Source organism: Phyllobates terribilis, unplaced genomic scaffold (assembly GCF_046119375.1).
Source record: "Phyllobates terribilis strain yellow unplaced genomic scaffold, ASM4611937v1 Scaffold_7__3_contigs__length_470593459, whole genome shotgun sequence".
NCBI classification, from domain to species: domain Eukaryota; kingdom Metazoa; phylum Chordata; class Amphibia; order Anura; family Dendrobatidae; genus Phyllobates; species Phyllobates terribilis.
Genome location: NW_027362767.1, coordinates 242,873,554 through 242,888,791, shown reverse-complemented (window position 1 = coordinate 242,888,791; position 15,238 = coordinate 242,873,554). Strand labels below are relative to the sequence as shown.

The 15,238-nt window shown below is 37.8% G+C and overlaps 1 protein-coding gene across 6 annotated transcripts in view; it reads right to left on the bottom strand.

Moving 5' to 3' along the window:
• AK1 (adenylate kinase 1) overlaps positions 1 to 15,238 on the bottom strand; it is an 82,878-nt gene that overhangs the window by 45,362 nt on the left and 22,278 nt on the right. For all 6 annotated transcript variants that reach the window (XM_073640008.1, XM_073640007.1, XM_073640003.1 and 3 more), the window contains exons 2-4: positions 6,356 to 6,533; positions 4,622 to 4,777; positions 4,018 to 4,190 (exon numbers count right to left, since the gene is read on the bottom strand). In XM_073640008.1, the coding sequence (XP_073496109.1) occupies positions 4,018 to 4,190; positions 4,622 to 4,777; positions 6,356 to 6,533 (507 nt within the window). The remainder of the gene's footprint in view (positions 1 to 4,017; positions 4,191 to 4,621; positions 4,778 to 6,355; positions 6,534 to 15,238) is intronic.

The following is a 15,238-nucleotide window of genomic DNA, read 5'->3' as shown; positions in this document are numbered from 1 at the left end:
GGTCTGTGATCATAAATCAGCTGAGAGGAGCTCAGAAAAAAAGACAAATAAAAGAGTTACCAACTCTCCCGACAGAACGAGCTCACTGACGGATTCTCAGTTAATTCATTCTCAAGCCAGCAATAGACAATGCAAACCAGAGATCATAGAACGGTGCAACATTTTTAAATTACTGTTATGCCAAAATACATGTATTTAAGTAGAAAATAAATGTGCCCAAGGTGTAAAACCTCATTACTTTGAAGATATAAATTACATTTGAATTTTTTTTTCAATCGTTAGTGATGAAGAGAATCGGCTTTGTTACTGTGCAGCCCCAATTATGAGGGCCATTGTAAAATACATGCACAATACTCTGTTGACCCCTCTTCCTAATAATATGCCAAGGAGGTAGTCATGCAATATTCCCTTGCCGTCCTGCTGCTTAGGCCATGGCCCCACTATCATTATTCAGTCAGTATTTTTTCTCAGGAGTGGGAGCCAAAACCAGGAGTGGGTGATAAATGCAGAATTGGTGACTTGTTTGTATTATACCTTTTCTCTGATTGTTCCTCACCTGGTTTTGGCTCCCACTCCTGAGAAAAAATACTGACCAAATACTGATAGTGGGGCCGTGGCCTTAGAGGTTGTCTAGGACTGGAAAAGCATGGCTACTTTCTTTCAGCAAGAGTGTCATACCTGTCCGCAGCTTGTGCCTGGTATTGCAGATCAGCTCCATTGAAGTGAATAAGACTTAGATGCAATGCCTATATTCTCCTTCTCAAAAACCCCTTTAATAAAAGGTTGGTTATTCTTTTTTGTGGGGCGGGACGGGTGCATTTATTACCTGTTATGCTAAGTTATGCATTAAATCTGCATTAAATCTATATATCTGGTGATAGTTTATAATAAACAGCAGAATCTTTTTTTATCTTTTACAATGACTTCAGCACTTAGCTGCAATAATGCCTACATGCCACTAGGGGGAGTATAGAGCCCATCTCTGCTTGTTCTACAAGAAACCCATCATTCATTATTCCTCAGCTGTTAAACTGGCATTACATAGGGCAGCGGGCCCCTTGAGTGGCTTTTAGATGGTGAGGAAAGTGCATTTAGAAACAGGAATGTACTATTTTCAAAAGGATAATTTTTGGAGGGGTATATAATACAATTGCGTAAAAAATATATACCAAAAGATGCCTGAATATATAATATTAACCACTTTGCGGACCGGAAAAATCACACTTAAAAAACAAGTATATAACCCATAAATGTATTATTTGATAGATTAGCGCTATCAGTATGGATAAATGAATGCCCGTGACCACAAGCTAGCGGCCGGATTTTACAGCAGCCTGGTGAAATTGGATCATATTTATTGGAACTGACACTTGATGTGAGCTGGTTTTGTTCCTATTGATAGGCACAGACCAGGTTTAGAGATTTTCTAATTTTATAGTAATAATTCGTTATAGGGGATTATGCAGAGGGTCCCTTACATCCATCAGAAGGAGAACTTGGCGGGGCTAGGGTCAGAAAATGCCATATTTTGGAAAGCCGTGCACCCTGGCGTGCTTAGGTCCCATTGCCGTTCCACAAAGTCATATGCCGTCCTTACCTTTTGTTTTTGTGCTGCTGTTTTATAATGTCAGGAAACGAACCAAGCATTTCCATCACAATGCAGCAAGGAGGCGTAAAAGCCGCTCAGTCTCTTTTGTGTCATCGTGAACAGTTGCTACCCAATTACGTCAATCTTACATTAATTAAACAAGACTAGCAGCATACAGTGAATGTATCTCATTTAAAGGGAACCTATCACTAGGTTTGGGGCTACCATGATATTGTCATGCACCTGGGGTCAAAACTCGTTTTTGTCAAAACCAGTCATTTCAGCATTCAGTAGTAAAAGGTTTTCTACATTATTGACATGAGTCCTGGAGATGAGTCCATCAGCAGTGGGCGCATGCACACTGCGCAGACGAAGCCCAGGGTAGTGCCCCTTGCACATGCACAAGTTCTTTTATTATCTAATGCCTGTTTTGACCTGTGCAAGTTTGAAACTCTTAATGGTGTATTCCCATAATTTCACAGGACATCAGTCGGACTCATAGGACCCCAAGCAATCCTATTTCGGGACTCCGAGATAAATCTGTTTACAGCTTTGCCCAGCTTTTAGACAATGAATGGAGGAGCAGTTGAGTATATAGAGCTCTGCACAGTTTTCAGGTTCATTGGGAATACTGCAGATAGGAGATAACTTTTAATTCAGAAAATACCCCAGTTGTATAGCAACATGACGGTGGCCGCAAATTTAGAGACGGTTCCACTTTTAAGGAATTTGTCTCATCTAGACAATACTTCTTGTTTTACCTGATAAGTGCACTAATGTTATTTTAATGTGATTAATGCAGCAATGGAAAACAAAAAGTATATGCAAAAGGAGGACTGATAATCCCCAAAAATTAAAACTTTATTAGAAAACAAATAATTTAAAAAAAACAGAGGTGTATATGATAACATATCTCAGCCCGAGCTAATGAACAAGAATAGACCACGTCCTCAAACCAAAATAAAGGGTGAGGTACAGATATGTACTTGGAACACATAAAATAAAATAAAAAACGAAACCCCAAATAATGATAAAGTAATGCAATTCAAAAAAATAACTGAAGAATGGGTGTGTAATAAATATGATGTTTCAGTGCCTACAAAGGATGATGAGAGAATAAGAAAAGAATAAAAAAAACCTCTAGAGGTGTGTAGCGGCAACAGCGATATTCTTCAAGAAAGAAAAATCATGCATGGTAGAGAGATAAAGTAAAGAATAGTGACATCAAACCATAGGTGAAAAAAATATATATAGGAGCAAATTTAGCTAATCATAACTGGAGACAAGAAGGAGATGGACAAAAAGGTGTTAATAAGCAACCGATACCTTATGTAGGAACTTATGAGAAACCGATATATCATGTAGGAACTCATGAGCAACAATAGCTCATATAGAAACTCATGAGCAACCGATACCTCACGTAGGAACTCATGAGCAACTGATATCTCAGGTAGGAACTCATGAGCAACCAATACCTCATGTAGGAACTCATGAACAACCGATACCTCATGTAAGAACTCATGAACAACCGATAACTCAAGTAGGAACTCATGAACAACCGATAACTCACGTAGGAACTCATGAACAACCGATATCTCATGTAGGAACTCATGAGTAACCGATATCTCATGTAGGAACTCATGAGCAATCGATATCTCATGTAGGAACTCATGAGCAACCAATACCTCATGTAGGAACTCATGAGCAACCAATACCTCATGTAGGAACTCATGAGCAACCAATACCTCATGTAGGAACTCATGAGCAACCAATACCTCATGTAGGAACTCATGAGCAACCAATACCTCATGTAGGAACTCATGAGCAACCAATACCTCATGTAGGAACTCATGAGCAACCAATACCTCATGTAGGAACTCATGAGCAACCAATACCTCATGTAGGAACTCATGAGCAACCAATACCTCATGTAGGAACTCATGAGCAACCAATACCTCATGTAGGAACTCATGAGCAACCGATATATCATGTAGGAACTCATGAGCAACCGATATATTATGTAGGAACTCACGAGCAACCGATAACTCACGTAGGAAATCATGACCAACCGATACCTCATGCAGGAACTCATGAGCAACCAATACCTCACGTAGGAACTCATGAGCAACTGATATATCATGTAGGAACTCATGAACAACCAATACCTCACGTAGGAACTCATGAGAAACCGATCTATCGTGTAGGAACTCATGAACAACTGATCCCTTATCCAACTTGATGAGGTTATCATGACCTTTCTAGTGGGTTTAGGCCTGGACCATCATGATGTAGCCAATGGGTTTATGCATTTGGTTTCATGACCTGGCTAGTGGGCTTATGTATGGAACATCATTATGTAACCCATAGGTTTATTCATGGAGCATAATTTTTATCTTGTCTTGTATCAAAATAAGTAAAATCTGACATACCGGTGGTGCAAGTTCCCCTTTAGAAATAATCTGGGCAATCAATTCCCATTTTCGATCACTGCTGGCATGATGGATTAGCTGGTTGCGTAAGATCTCTCCAACAGAAATACAGTTAAACCCAAAATGAGAGGCCATTTTCATACTCTGAGTCCCCTTACCACTGCCCGGACCACCTAAAACATTAGATATAAAACAGTACAACTATTAAAAACAAACATTACAAAAAACAAAAAAACTACAAAAATTAAAAGGAAAAGGAAAACATCAATCAAAGAGCATCCCCCAATAAATCTGATGCTGCTCTGAGGTTTCCAACATTATAATCAGTGATACAACTCTGGAAAAAGCTCCATTGATTGGAATCACTCACCATCCACAAAGGGAGTGTTAAAGATTCATGACCCTTTTACCAATCCTTGGAGAATTCTGTCACTCGTAATGTCCAAAACAGGACACAAAAGTAGTTTATCTGAAATTCTCAACCCCCTTTTATAGTCTATTGTAAGTGTCATCGGATCCCATTAATGGATATCTGGGAGCGATTCTGATAAGGCTTCTTGGCCATAGAGACGTAAAATCCCTGTAAATTAGCGTCAATTCTTACCAATGACAAAAATGATTTTAGGTCGAGGTCTATTGGGGTCAAAGACGTCGTATTCTTGAATGAGCCCTGAAGATTCTGTCATATCACTGTCACTGTCAATTGAGAACTGGGACTGGATTGGAGGCAGTCGCTCATAGCGGCGCATATGTGGTCCCTCTGGACGGAGAAAATAACATTCAGCAGCGAATACAAATGAAGAAAATGGAACATTACATCAACTGTACAAGCTACATACCATCTTACTCACATGTTATCAGGCAGTCATATAGCATGGGGGAAGGGCCAGAGGCAGTTGCCCCAAGTGCCGAATTCTATGGGGGAGCCAAATTTTACCCATGAACTAACATGGTGAAATGACTTGTTCTTGGAGAGACTGCATCCACCGAGCAGCTGATGAGCTAACTGAATTAAAAAGCAAGCGGTCTTCCTATGTAGAGCACAGCAGTCAAGATGAGTTTGTCATTGACTGCTGTGCTCTGCATAAGTAGTGTCACGGGTGTGTCAGCTGTGACAGACAGTCGCTCGGGAGCCGGCTGTAGAAGGTGACTGCGCTTGGCATTGCAGACGCCTTCTTGATCCTCTCATCTCTATATTATAGCTATATCCTTCTTCCTTTAGGACCCAGCAGTGACCTCCACCTTCTGCTGCTGATTGACACACCCTTGCTTGGAAGTTAAATACTCTCAATTTCTCCAGAGAGTCGCTGGTGATAGTTCTAAGTACCTCTGCAGACTTGGAGTACTGGCAGTCGGCTAGTCTTGTCTTTGGTGCCCCTGGAGGACAGTCGGCGTTATCTCTCTGGTATCTGCTCAAGCTAAGTGTATCCCGTTTGTTTACCTTGTTGTCTTTAGTTTGTAGTGGGGCTTGACTATTGCTCACCACGTCCCTTCCCTATCCAGGGCCTAGCTCTAGGGACATTCAGGGCTTAGGTTCTTACTCGGCCATTGGTGCAGAACCAATATAGGGACGATAGGGTAGTCAGGGTGATATTAGATCTGCCTAGGGGGTCTCCTCTCCCCCTTTCCCTAGTTGTTGGGATCCCTTCCCCCTCTTCCTGTCGTTGTACACTTATTCCTTTCCTCACCTTGTGTGACAGGTAGTGACCCAGATGACAGAGGTCGAGCAAGACCATATTGCATCATGTGCCCTGCACTATGCTCTCCAACAGCTCTCTACTTCTCCTCTCACTGGTAATTTTCTGAGAGGAGAGACAGTGAGCTGTCCCAAATAAAAAAAAGTGTCTCTTGCAAAAAAAACCCACTATCATTAATAAATATAATACATTTTTTTCATTTTAACTAGAGTTAGGGCTAGGTTTGGGGATAGGGCGATGGTTGATCCAAGGGTTAGGTTAATAAAATAGTTACATAAAAAAAAATGTTATATAAAATAATAAGTTAAATCTATATATATATGTATATATATATATATATATAACTTTTTAGTTTTGAAATTCTATGCTGGATTTTAGCAAAAAAAGCTAAACTATAATTACGTCAATCTTTCTTAAAAAAAAACAGAAAAAAGATGACCGCTCTACTGAATGTAGGAGCTTGGAAGAAGACTTCAATATTGAGAGAAACTTCGGCACTTATTTTTTAAAAAAAACAATACATGAGTTTATAGAATAAATATTAGCTGGTTGTAGGTACTTAGGAGATACCAACGGTCCATGGGTTAGGGGGCCACGAAATACTTAAAAAAAACAATGTGTGAATGCAGTTTTACACTTACCAGACTTCTGTGTGCTTTTTTTCCCCTGATTTCCATTAATAGGAGGCAAATTCCGACCCAGGAACGTATCCCACTGCACCTTTTCAGGGCCCCCTAAATCTCGAACCCTTTGCAGACACAGTTCTAAATAATTAATGGGGTCCTCTGGACGGTAATACATGAGTCCTGTCAGCAGGCTCTAGAAGAAAGGTGGAGTACACTCTTGAAGGAAATGAGAATAATCAGTTTAGTTCCAACGTTGCATTTGCTTCCATAGGGATTTATGAATATATACCATCAATAATGGGAAACGGGATCTAAACAAGGAATGAGGCTACACAACTCCCACCTCTCTGAAAGGTGCAACTCCTGAAATCAAGGCTAGACATCCTGTATGGAGTACCCTACAGAGATAATGATGACCTGTACTTTGGAGAGGTCATCAATGCTTGATCTGTGGGGATCCAACACTCCCATAATCAGCTGTTTGCAGCTCTGGATATAAATAGTGCACATAAAGCAAGCAGCAAATAGAAGCTGGACTGAGGTGTGACAACCAATATTGCACATTATTGATCCAGATGAATAAAAAATGCCCCCTTCAGAGCATGGTTATAGTATACCTTGGCCAGTATGTCCCATTAAGGATATACAGGTGCTTCTCACTAAATTAGAATATCATCAAAGTCATTATCTCAGTAAATTAGAATACTTTATAACAGCTTGAAAAATGTTTTTAAAATCGGAAATGTTGGCCTACTGAAATGTATGTTCAGTAAATGCCCTCAATACTTGGTCGGGGCTCCTTTTGCATGAATTACTGCATCAATGCGGCAATGTGGCATAGAGGCGATCAGCCTGTGGCCCTGCTGAGGTGTTATGGAAGCCCAGGTTTGATAGCAGCCTTCAGCTCGTCTGCATTGTTGGGTCTGGTGTCTCTCATCGTCCTCTTGACAATACCCCATAGATTCTCTATAATAGATTCTCTATGGGGTTAAGGTCAGGCGAGTTTGCTGACCAATTTAGCACAGTGATCCTGTTGTGTGTAAACCTGGTATTGGTACTTTTGGCAGTGTGGACAGGGGCCAAGTCCTGCTGGAGAATGACATTTCCATCTCCAAAAAGCTTGTCAGCAGAGGGAAGCATGAAATGCTCTAAAATGTCCTGGTAGACGGCTGCGCTGACTTTGGTCTTGATAAAACACAGTGGACCTACACCAGCAGATGACATGGCTCCCCAAACCATCACTGATTGTGGAAACTTCACACTAGACCTCCAGCAGCTTGGATTGTGGCCTCTCCACTCTTCCTCCAGACTCTGGGACCTTGATGTGACACCACATGGAACAAACGGTGGATACCATGTTCCCACGTTCAGAACTTCCTCTCTTTACTCTACTTACACATGAGCTACAGCACCTCTTTGACATCAGTCCACCACAAGCTTACTGTCTACACCTGACTGTACACTGATGAAGGTCAATTGTGACGGAAACGTTTGATTTCTGTACTGCACTTTCCCTTATTAAAATTTACAAAAAGTAATCATTGAGTCATACGAGTGCCAAGTTTATACTATACATTATTGTTTTTGGACCCTACTTGTGCACCGACCTACACCAGGAGTGCGGTAGTTTTGTATATTAGCTTCTTTAGCAATGACCTTTTGTGGCTTACCCTCCTTGTGGAGTGTGTCAATGACGGCCTTCTGGACATCCGTCAAGTCAGCAGTCTTCCCTATGATTGTGGAGCCTACTGAAACAGACTAAGGGACCTTTTTAAACGCTTAGGAAGCCTTTGCAGGTGTTTTTTGTTAATTATTCTAATTTACTGAAATAATGACTTTTCTGTTTTCAATGGCTGTAATCCATAATCATCAACATTAACAGAAATAAACACTTGAAATAGATCACTCTGTTTGTAATGACTCTATATAATATATCAGTTTCACTTTTTGTATTGAAGAGCTGAAATAAATTAACTTTTTGGTGATATTCTAATTTAGTGAGAAGCACCTGTATGTACACATAACTGACCTGCTCTGGAAATTCTTCAGCAAAATCTGCATTAAAAAGTACCAATTTCATTGCAGAAATTTTGCAGATTTCCTCCCCTTGAAATCTGCAGTGAGAATTTGCAGCAGAAATTGACTTCATCTCCACAGCACAGGTCAATTTAGGTGAGATTAAGTAAAATCTGCATTGAAAATATGCTGCATATTCCACTAGGAGCACGAGACCTGACACTTCCCCAGAAGCCTGGGATTCCCTGGAAGCTTCTCACGGTTTTCCCAGGAAGCAGCAGCAGTGTGCACAGTAACTTTTTTTTGCACAGGGGCATAAACACACCATCACAGTACACTTTACACTCTTTCACATAATGAGTTTTCAACAGATGATTGTGAGTAGGGTCCCATAAAGAATAGAAAGATTTCACAGATTTCTGAATGGTCAGAAGGGTGGAGTCACTTTAATAAAAGTATTTTTGGGGTGTCAGATTAATGTAGACTCAGTGTAATTACTGTATAACATGCACCCACAGGACAAATAGAAAGAGAAAAGAAATGTCTATTTTAGGTTATGTAGAAACGGTGCTTTTTTGTACGTTTTTGATGCGGTAAATCCACGTGGAATTGGCCCCAAAAACGCATTGCAAACTTAATCCCAGCATTTCCTAAGAGATTTTGCAAGATCTGTGCACGTGATAAGGATTTTTTTTTTGCTTGCGTTTTTCCTATACAATGCATTGGAAAAAATCCATGGCAAATCCGCAATCAAAAACGCATCAAAAACGCATGAAAACACATAAAAAAAACGCTCTGGATTTTCTGCAGCATTTTTGCTGCCAAAAAGTGCAGAACCTTGCAGAAATTTCTGCAAGCAAATACTGATCGTGCGCACATAACCTTACATGTCAAAGTGAAATGTACATAACCAAACTGTACAACATAGTAAACTTATAAAATAATCTGTGCAAATAGATTGATGACATATTTATAACTCCTGTATATCTAGACACCATGCCTTCTAATGTCCTGGGCATTTAGAAAGACATCAGGGCTGCAACTATACAAAATACTCAGATCATCTGCACTGCAGAGGTCCGAGCAGCACAGGATGAGAGCAACACTCATCAGAGAAATATACATATAATGTAATACATGAAATACATGTAATCAAACAGTATATATCAAACAATGTATATTGTCTAGCTAGATGTACCAAATTGTAATACCTATAAAACCCTGTACATGTGCCTAGATGGCTAAAAGCTATGATCTAATATAAGACTGACCCTAACTACTTGATTATATAATACACGCCACACATACTTGTATCCAATAGTAAGAGGGTCACCGTAGCCCTGTGTATACATAACCAGGGAATAGAGTGTAGAAAGGCAAAGGCAAGTACAAGGGCATGTAATGGAGGCTGCACACGGTAGCTCCACGTGGTATGTATACACAGGGCTACGGTGACCCTCTTACTATTGGATACAAGTATGTGTTTGTGTATTATATAATCAAGTAGTTAGGGTCAGTCTTATATTAGATCATATCTTTTAGCCATCTAGGCACATGTACAGGGCTTTATAGGTATTACAATTTGGTACATCTAGCTAGACAATATACATTGTTTGATATATACTGTTTGATTACGTTCTTTTACCTGCTATTTGTACCGCCTACCTGGCATTCTTGAAAATTGGGTATAATTATACACACATTACCTGCTGCGTGGTGCCATCCTTGTGGTTTTTACCATCTGCACTTTGCACTTTACCCCCTTTTGTGCTTGTTATAATTCTTCAATAAATTTTGATTGTTTTGCATAAAATTTAATGGTCTATGTTTTGTATCTTTTTCGGTTTGTTCTTTTGTTGTTACTGACGATATAGCCCTGACATTGTCCGTACTATGGTAGGTAATAAACATACCGTATATGTATAGACAGGATATAATATAATATATGTTCCCCATAGCGTACATACACTACCACTTATCTCCATGAATTGTATTTATTATGAAATAGATGTGTATACATTATATTGTATAGAGAATATGCCCCTGTGTACATTATATTATATATACGTGTAGTGTACATTATATACAGACTGTGCCGTGTGTACATTATATATGACTGTACATTATATACAGACTGTACCCGTGTGTACATTATATATGACTGTACATTATATACAGACTGTGCCCGTGTGTACATTATATATGACTGTACATTATATACAGACTGTGCCTGTGTATATATTATATATGACTGTACATTATATACAGTCTGTGCCTGTGTGTATATTATATATGACTGTACATTATATACAGACTGTACCCGTGTGTACATTATATGACTGTACATTATATACAGACTGTGCCCGTGTGTACATTATATGACTGTACATTATATACAGTCTGTGCCTGTGTGTATATTATATATGACTGTACATTATATACAGACTGTACCCGTGTGTACATTATATATGACTGTACATTATATACAGACTGTGCCCGTGTGTACATTATATGACTGTACATTATATACAGTCTGTCCCTGTGTGTATATTATATATGACTGTACATTATATACAGACTGTACCCGTGTGTACATTATATATGACTGTACATTATATACAGACTGTGCCCGTGTGTACATTATATATGACTGTACATTATATACAGACTGTGCCTGTGTATATATTATATATGACTGTACATTATATACAGTCTGTGCCTGTGTGTATATTATATATGACTGTACATTATATACAGACTGTACCCGTGTGTATATTATATATGACTGTACATTATATACAGACTGTGCCCGTGTGTACATTATATGACTGTACATTATATACAGACTGTGCCCGTGTGTACATTATATATGACTGTACATTATATACAGACTGTACCCATGTGTATATTATATATGACTGTACATTATATACAGACTGTGCCCGTGTGTACATTATATATGACTGTACATTATATACAGACTGTGCCCGTGTGTACATTATATATGACTGTACATTATATACAGACTGTGCCCGTGTGTACATTATATATGACTGTACATTATATACAGACTGTGCCCGTGTGTACATTATATATGACTGTACATTATATACAGTATGTGCCTGTGTATATATTATATATGACTGTACATGATATACAGTCTGTGCCCGTGTGTACATTATATATGACTGTACATTATATACAGACTGTGCCCGTGTGTACATTATATATGACTGTACATTATATACAATCTGTGCCTGTGTGTACATTATATATGACTGTACATTATATACAGTATGTGCCTGTGTGTACATTATATATGACTGTACATGATATACAGTCTGTGCCTGTGTGTACATTATATATGACTGTACATTATATACAGACTGTTCCTGTGTATATATTATATATGACTGTACATTATATACAGACTGTGTCTGTGTGTACATTATATATGACTGTACATTATATACAGTCTGTGCCCGTGTTTATATTATATATGACTGTACATTATATACAGACTGTGCCCGTGTGTATATTATATATGACTGTACATTATATACAGACTGTGCCCGTGTGTACATTATACATGACTGTACATTATATACAGACTGTGCCAGTGTGTACATTATATACAGACTGTGCCCGTGTGTATATTATATATGACTGTACATGATATACAGTCTGTGCCCGTGTGTACATTATGTATGACTGTACATTATATACAGACTGTGCCCGTGTGTATATTATATATGACTGTACATGATATACAGTCTGTGCCCGTGTGTACATTATATATGACTGTACATTATATACAGACTGTGCCCGTGTGTATATTATATATGACTGTACATGATATACAGTCTGTGCCCGTGTGTACATTATATATGACTGTACATTATATACAGACTGTGCCTGTGTGTATATTATATATGACTGTACATGATATACAGTCTGTGCCCGTGTGTACATTATATATGACTGTACATTATATACAGTCTGTGCCTGTGTGTACATTATATATGACTGTACATTATATACAGTATGTGCCTGTGTGTACATTATATATGACTGTACATGATATACAGACTGTGCCTGTGTGTACATTATATATGACTGTACATTATATACAGACTGTTCCTGTGTATATATTATATATGACTGTACATTATATGCAGACTGTGTCTGTGTGTACATTATGTATGACTGTACATTATATACAGTCTGTGCCCGTGTTTATATTATATATGACTGTACATTATATACCGACTGTGCCTGTGAGTACATTATACATGACTGTACATTATATACAGTCTGTGCCCGTGTGTACATTATATATGACTGTACATTATATACAGACTGTGCCCGTGTGTATATTATATATGACTGTACATGATATACAGTCTGTGCCTGTGTGTACATTATATATGACTGTACATTATATACAGACTGTGCCCGTGTGTATATTATATATGACTGTACATGATATACAGTCTGTGCCTGTGTGTACATTATATATGACTGTACATTATATACAGACTGTTCCTGTGTATATATTATATATGACTGTACATGATATACAGTCTGTGCCTGTGTGTACATTATATATGACTGTACATTATATACAGTCTGTGCCCGTTTATATTATATATGACTGTACATTATATACAGACTGTGCCTGTGTGTATATTATATATGACTGTACATTATATACAGTCTGTGCCTGTGTGTACATTACATATGACTGTACATTATATACAGACTGTGCCCGTGTGTATATTATATATGACTGTACATGATATACAGTCTGTGCCTGTGTGTACATTATATATGACTGTACATTATATACAGACTGTGCCCGTGTGTACATTATATATGACTGTACATTATATACAGACTGTGCCCGTGTGTATATTATATATGACTGTACATTATATACAGACTGTGCCCGTGTGTATATTATATATGACTGTACATGATATACAGTCTGTGCCCGTGTGTACATTATATATGACTGTACATTATATACAGACTGTGCCCGTGTGTATATTATATATGACTGTACATGATATACAGTCTGTGCCTGTGTGTACATTATATATGACTGTACATTATATACAGACTGTTCCTGTGTATATATTATATATGACTGTACATGATATACAGACTGTGCCCGTGTGTACATTATATATGACTGTACATTATATACAGACTGTGCCTGTGTGTACATTATATATGACTGTACATTATATACAGACTGTGCCGTGTGTATATTATATATGACTGTACATTATATACAGACTGTGCCTGTGTGTACATTATATATGACTGTACATTATATACAGACTGTGCCCGTGTGTATATTATATATGACTGTACATGATATACAGTCTGTGCCTGTGTGTACATTATATATGACTGTACATTATATACAGACTGTTCCTGTGTATATATTATATATGACTGTACATTATATACAGACTGTGCCCGTGTGTATATTATATATGACTGTACATGATATACAGTCTGTGCCCGTGTGTACATTATATATGACTGTACATTATATACAGACTGTGCCCGTGTGTATATTATATATGACTGTACATGATATACAGTCTGTGCCTGTGTGTACATTATATATGACTGTACATTATATACAGACTGTTCCTGTGTATATATTATATATGACTGTACATGATATACAGACTGTGCCCGTGTGTACATTATATATGACTGTACATTATATACAGACTGTGCCCGTGTGTACATTATATGACTGTACATTATATACAGTCTGTCCCTGTGTGTATATTATATATGACTGTACATTATATACAGACTGTACCCGTGTGTACATTATATATGACTGTACATTATATACAGACTGTGCCCGTGTGTATATTATATATGACTGTACATGATATACAGTCTGTGCCCGTGTGTACATTATATATGACTGTACATTATATACAGACTGTGCCCGTGTGTACATTATATATGACTGTACATTATATACAATCTGTGCCTGTGTGTACATTATATATGACTGTACATTATATACAGTATGTGCCTGTGTGTACATTATATATGACTGTACATGATATACAGTCTGTGCCTGTGTGTACATTATATATGACTGTACATTATATACAGACTGTGCCTGTGTATATATTATATATGACTGTACATTATATACAGTCTGTGCCTGTGTGTATATTATATATGACTGTACATTATATACAGACTGTACCCGTGTGTATATTATATATGACTGTACATTATATACAGACTGTGCCCGTGTGTACATTATATGACTGTACATTATATACAGACTGTGCCCGTGTGTACATTATATATGACTGTACATTATATACAGACTGTACCCATGTGTATATTATATATGACTGTACATTATATACAGACTGTGCCCGTGTGTACATTATATATGACTGTACATTATATACAGACTGTGCCCGTGTGTACATTATATATGACTGTACATTATATACAGACTGTGCCCGTGTGTACATTATATATGACTGTACATTATATACAGTATGTGCCTGTGTATATATTATATATGACTGTACATGATATACAGTCTGTGCCTGTGTGTACATTATATATGACTGTACATTATATACAGTCTGTGCCCGTGTGTATATTATATATGACTGTACATTATATACAGACTGTGCCCGTGTGTATATTATATATGACTGTACATGATATACAGTCTGTGCCCGTGTGTACATTATATATGACTGTACATTATATACAGACTGTGCCCGTGTGTACATTATATATGACTGTACATTATATACAATCTGTGCCTGTGTGTACATTATATATGACTGTACATTATATACAGTATGTGCCTGT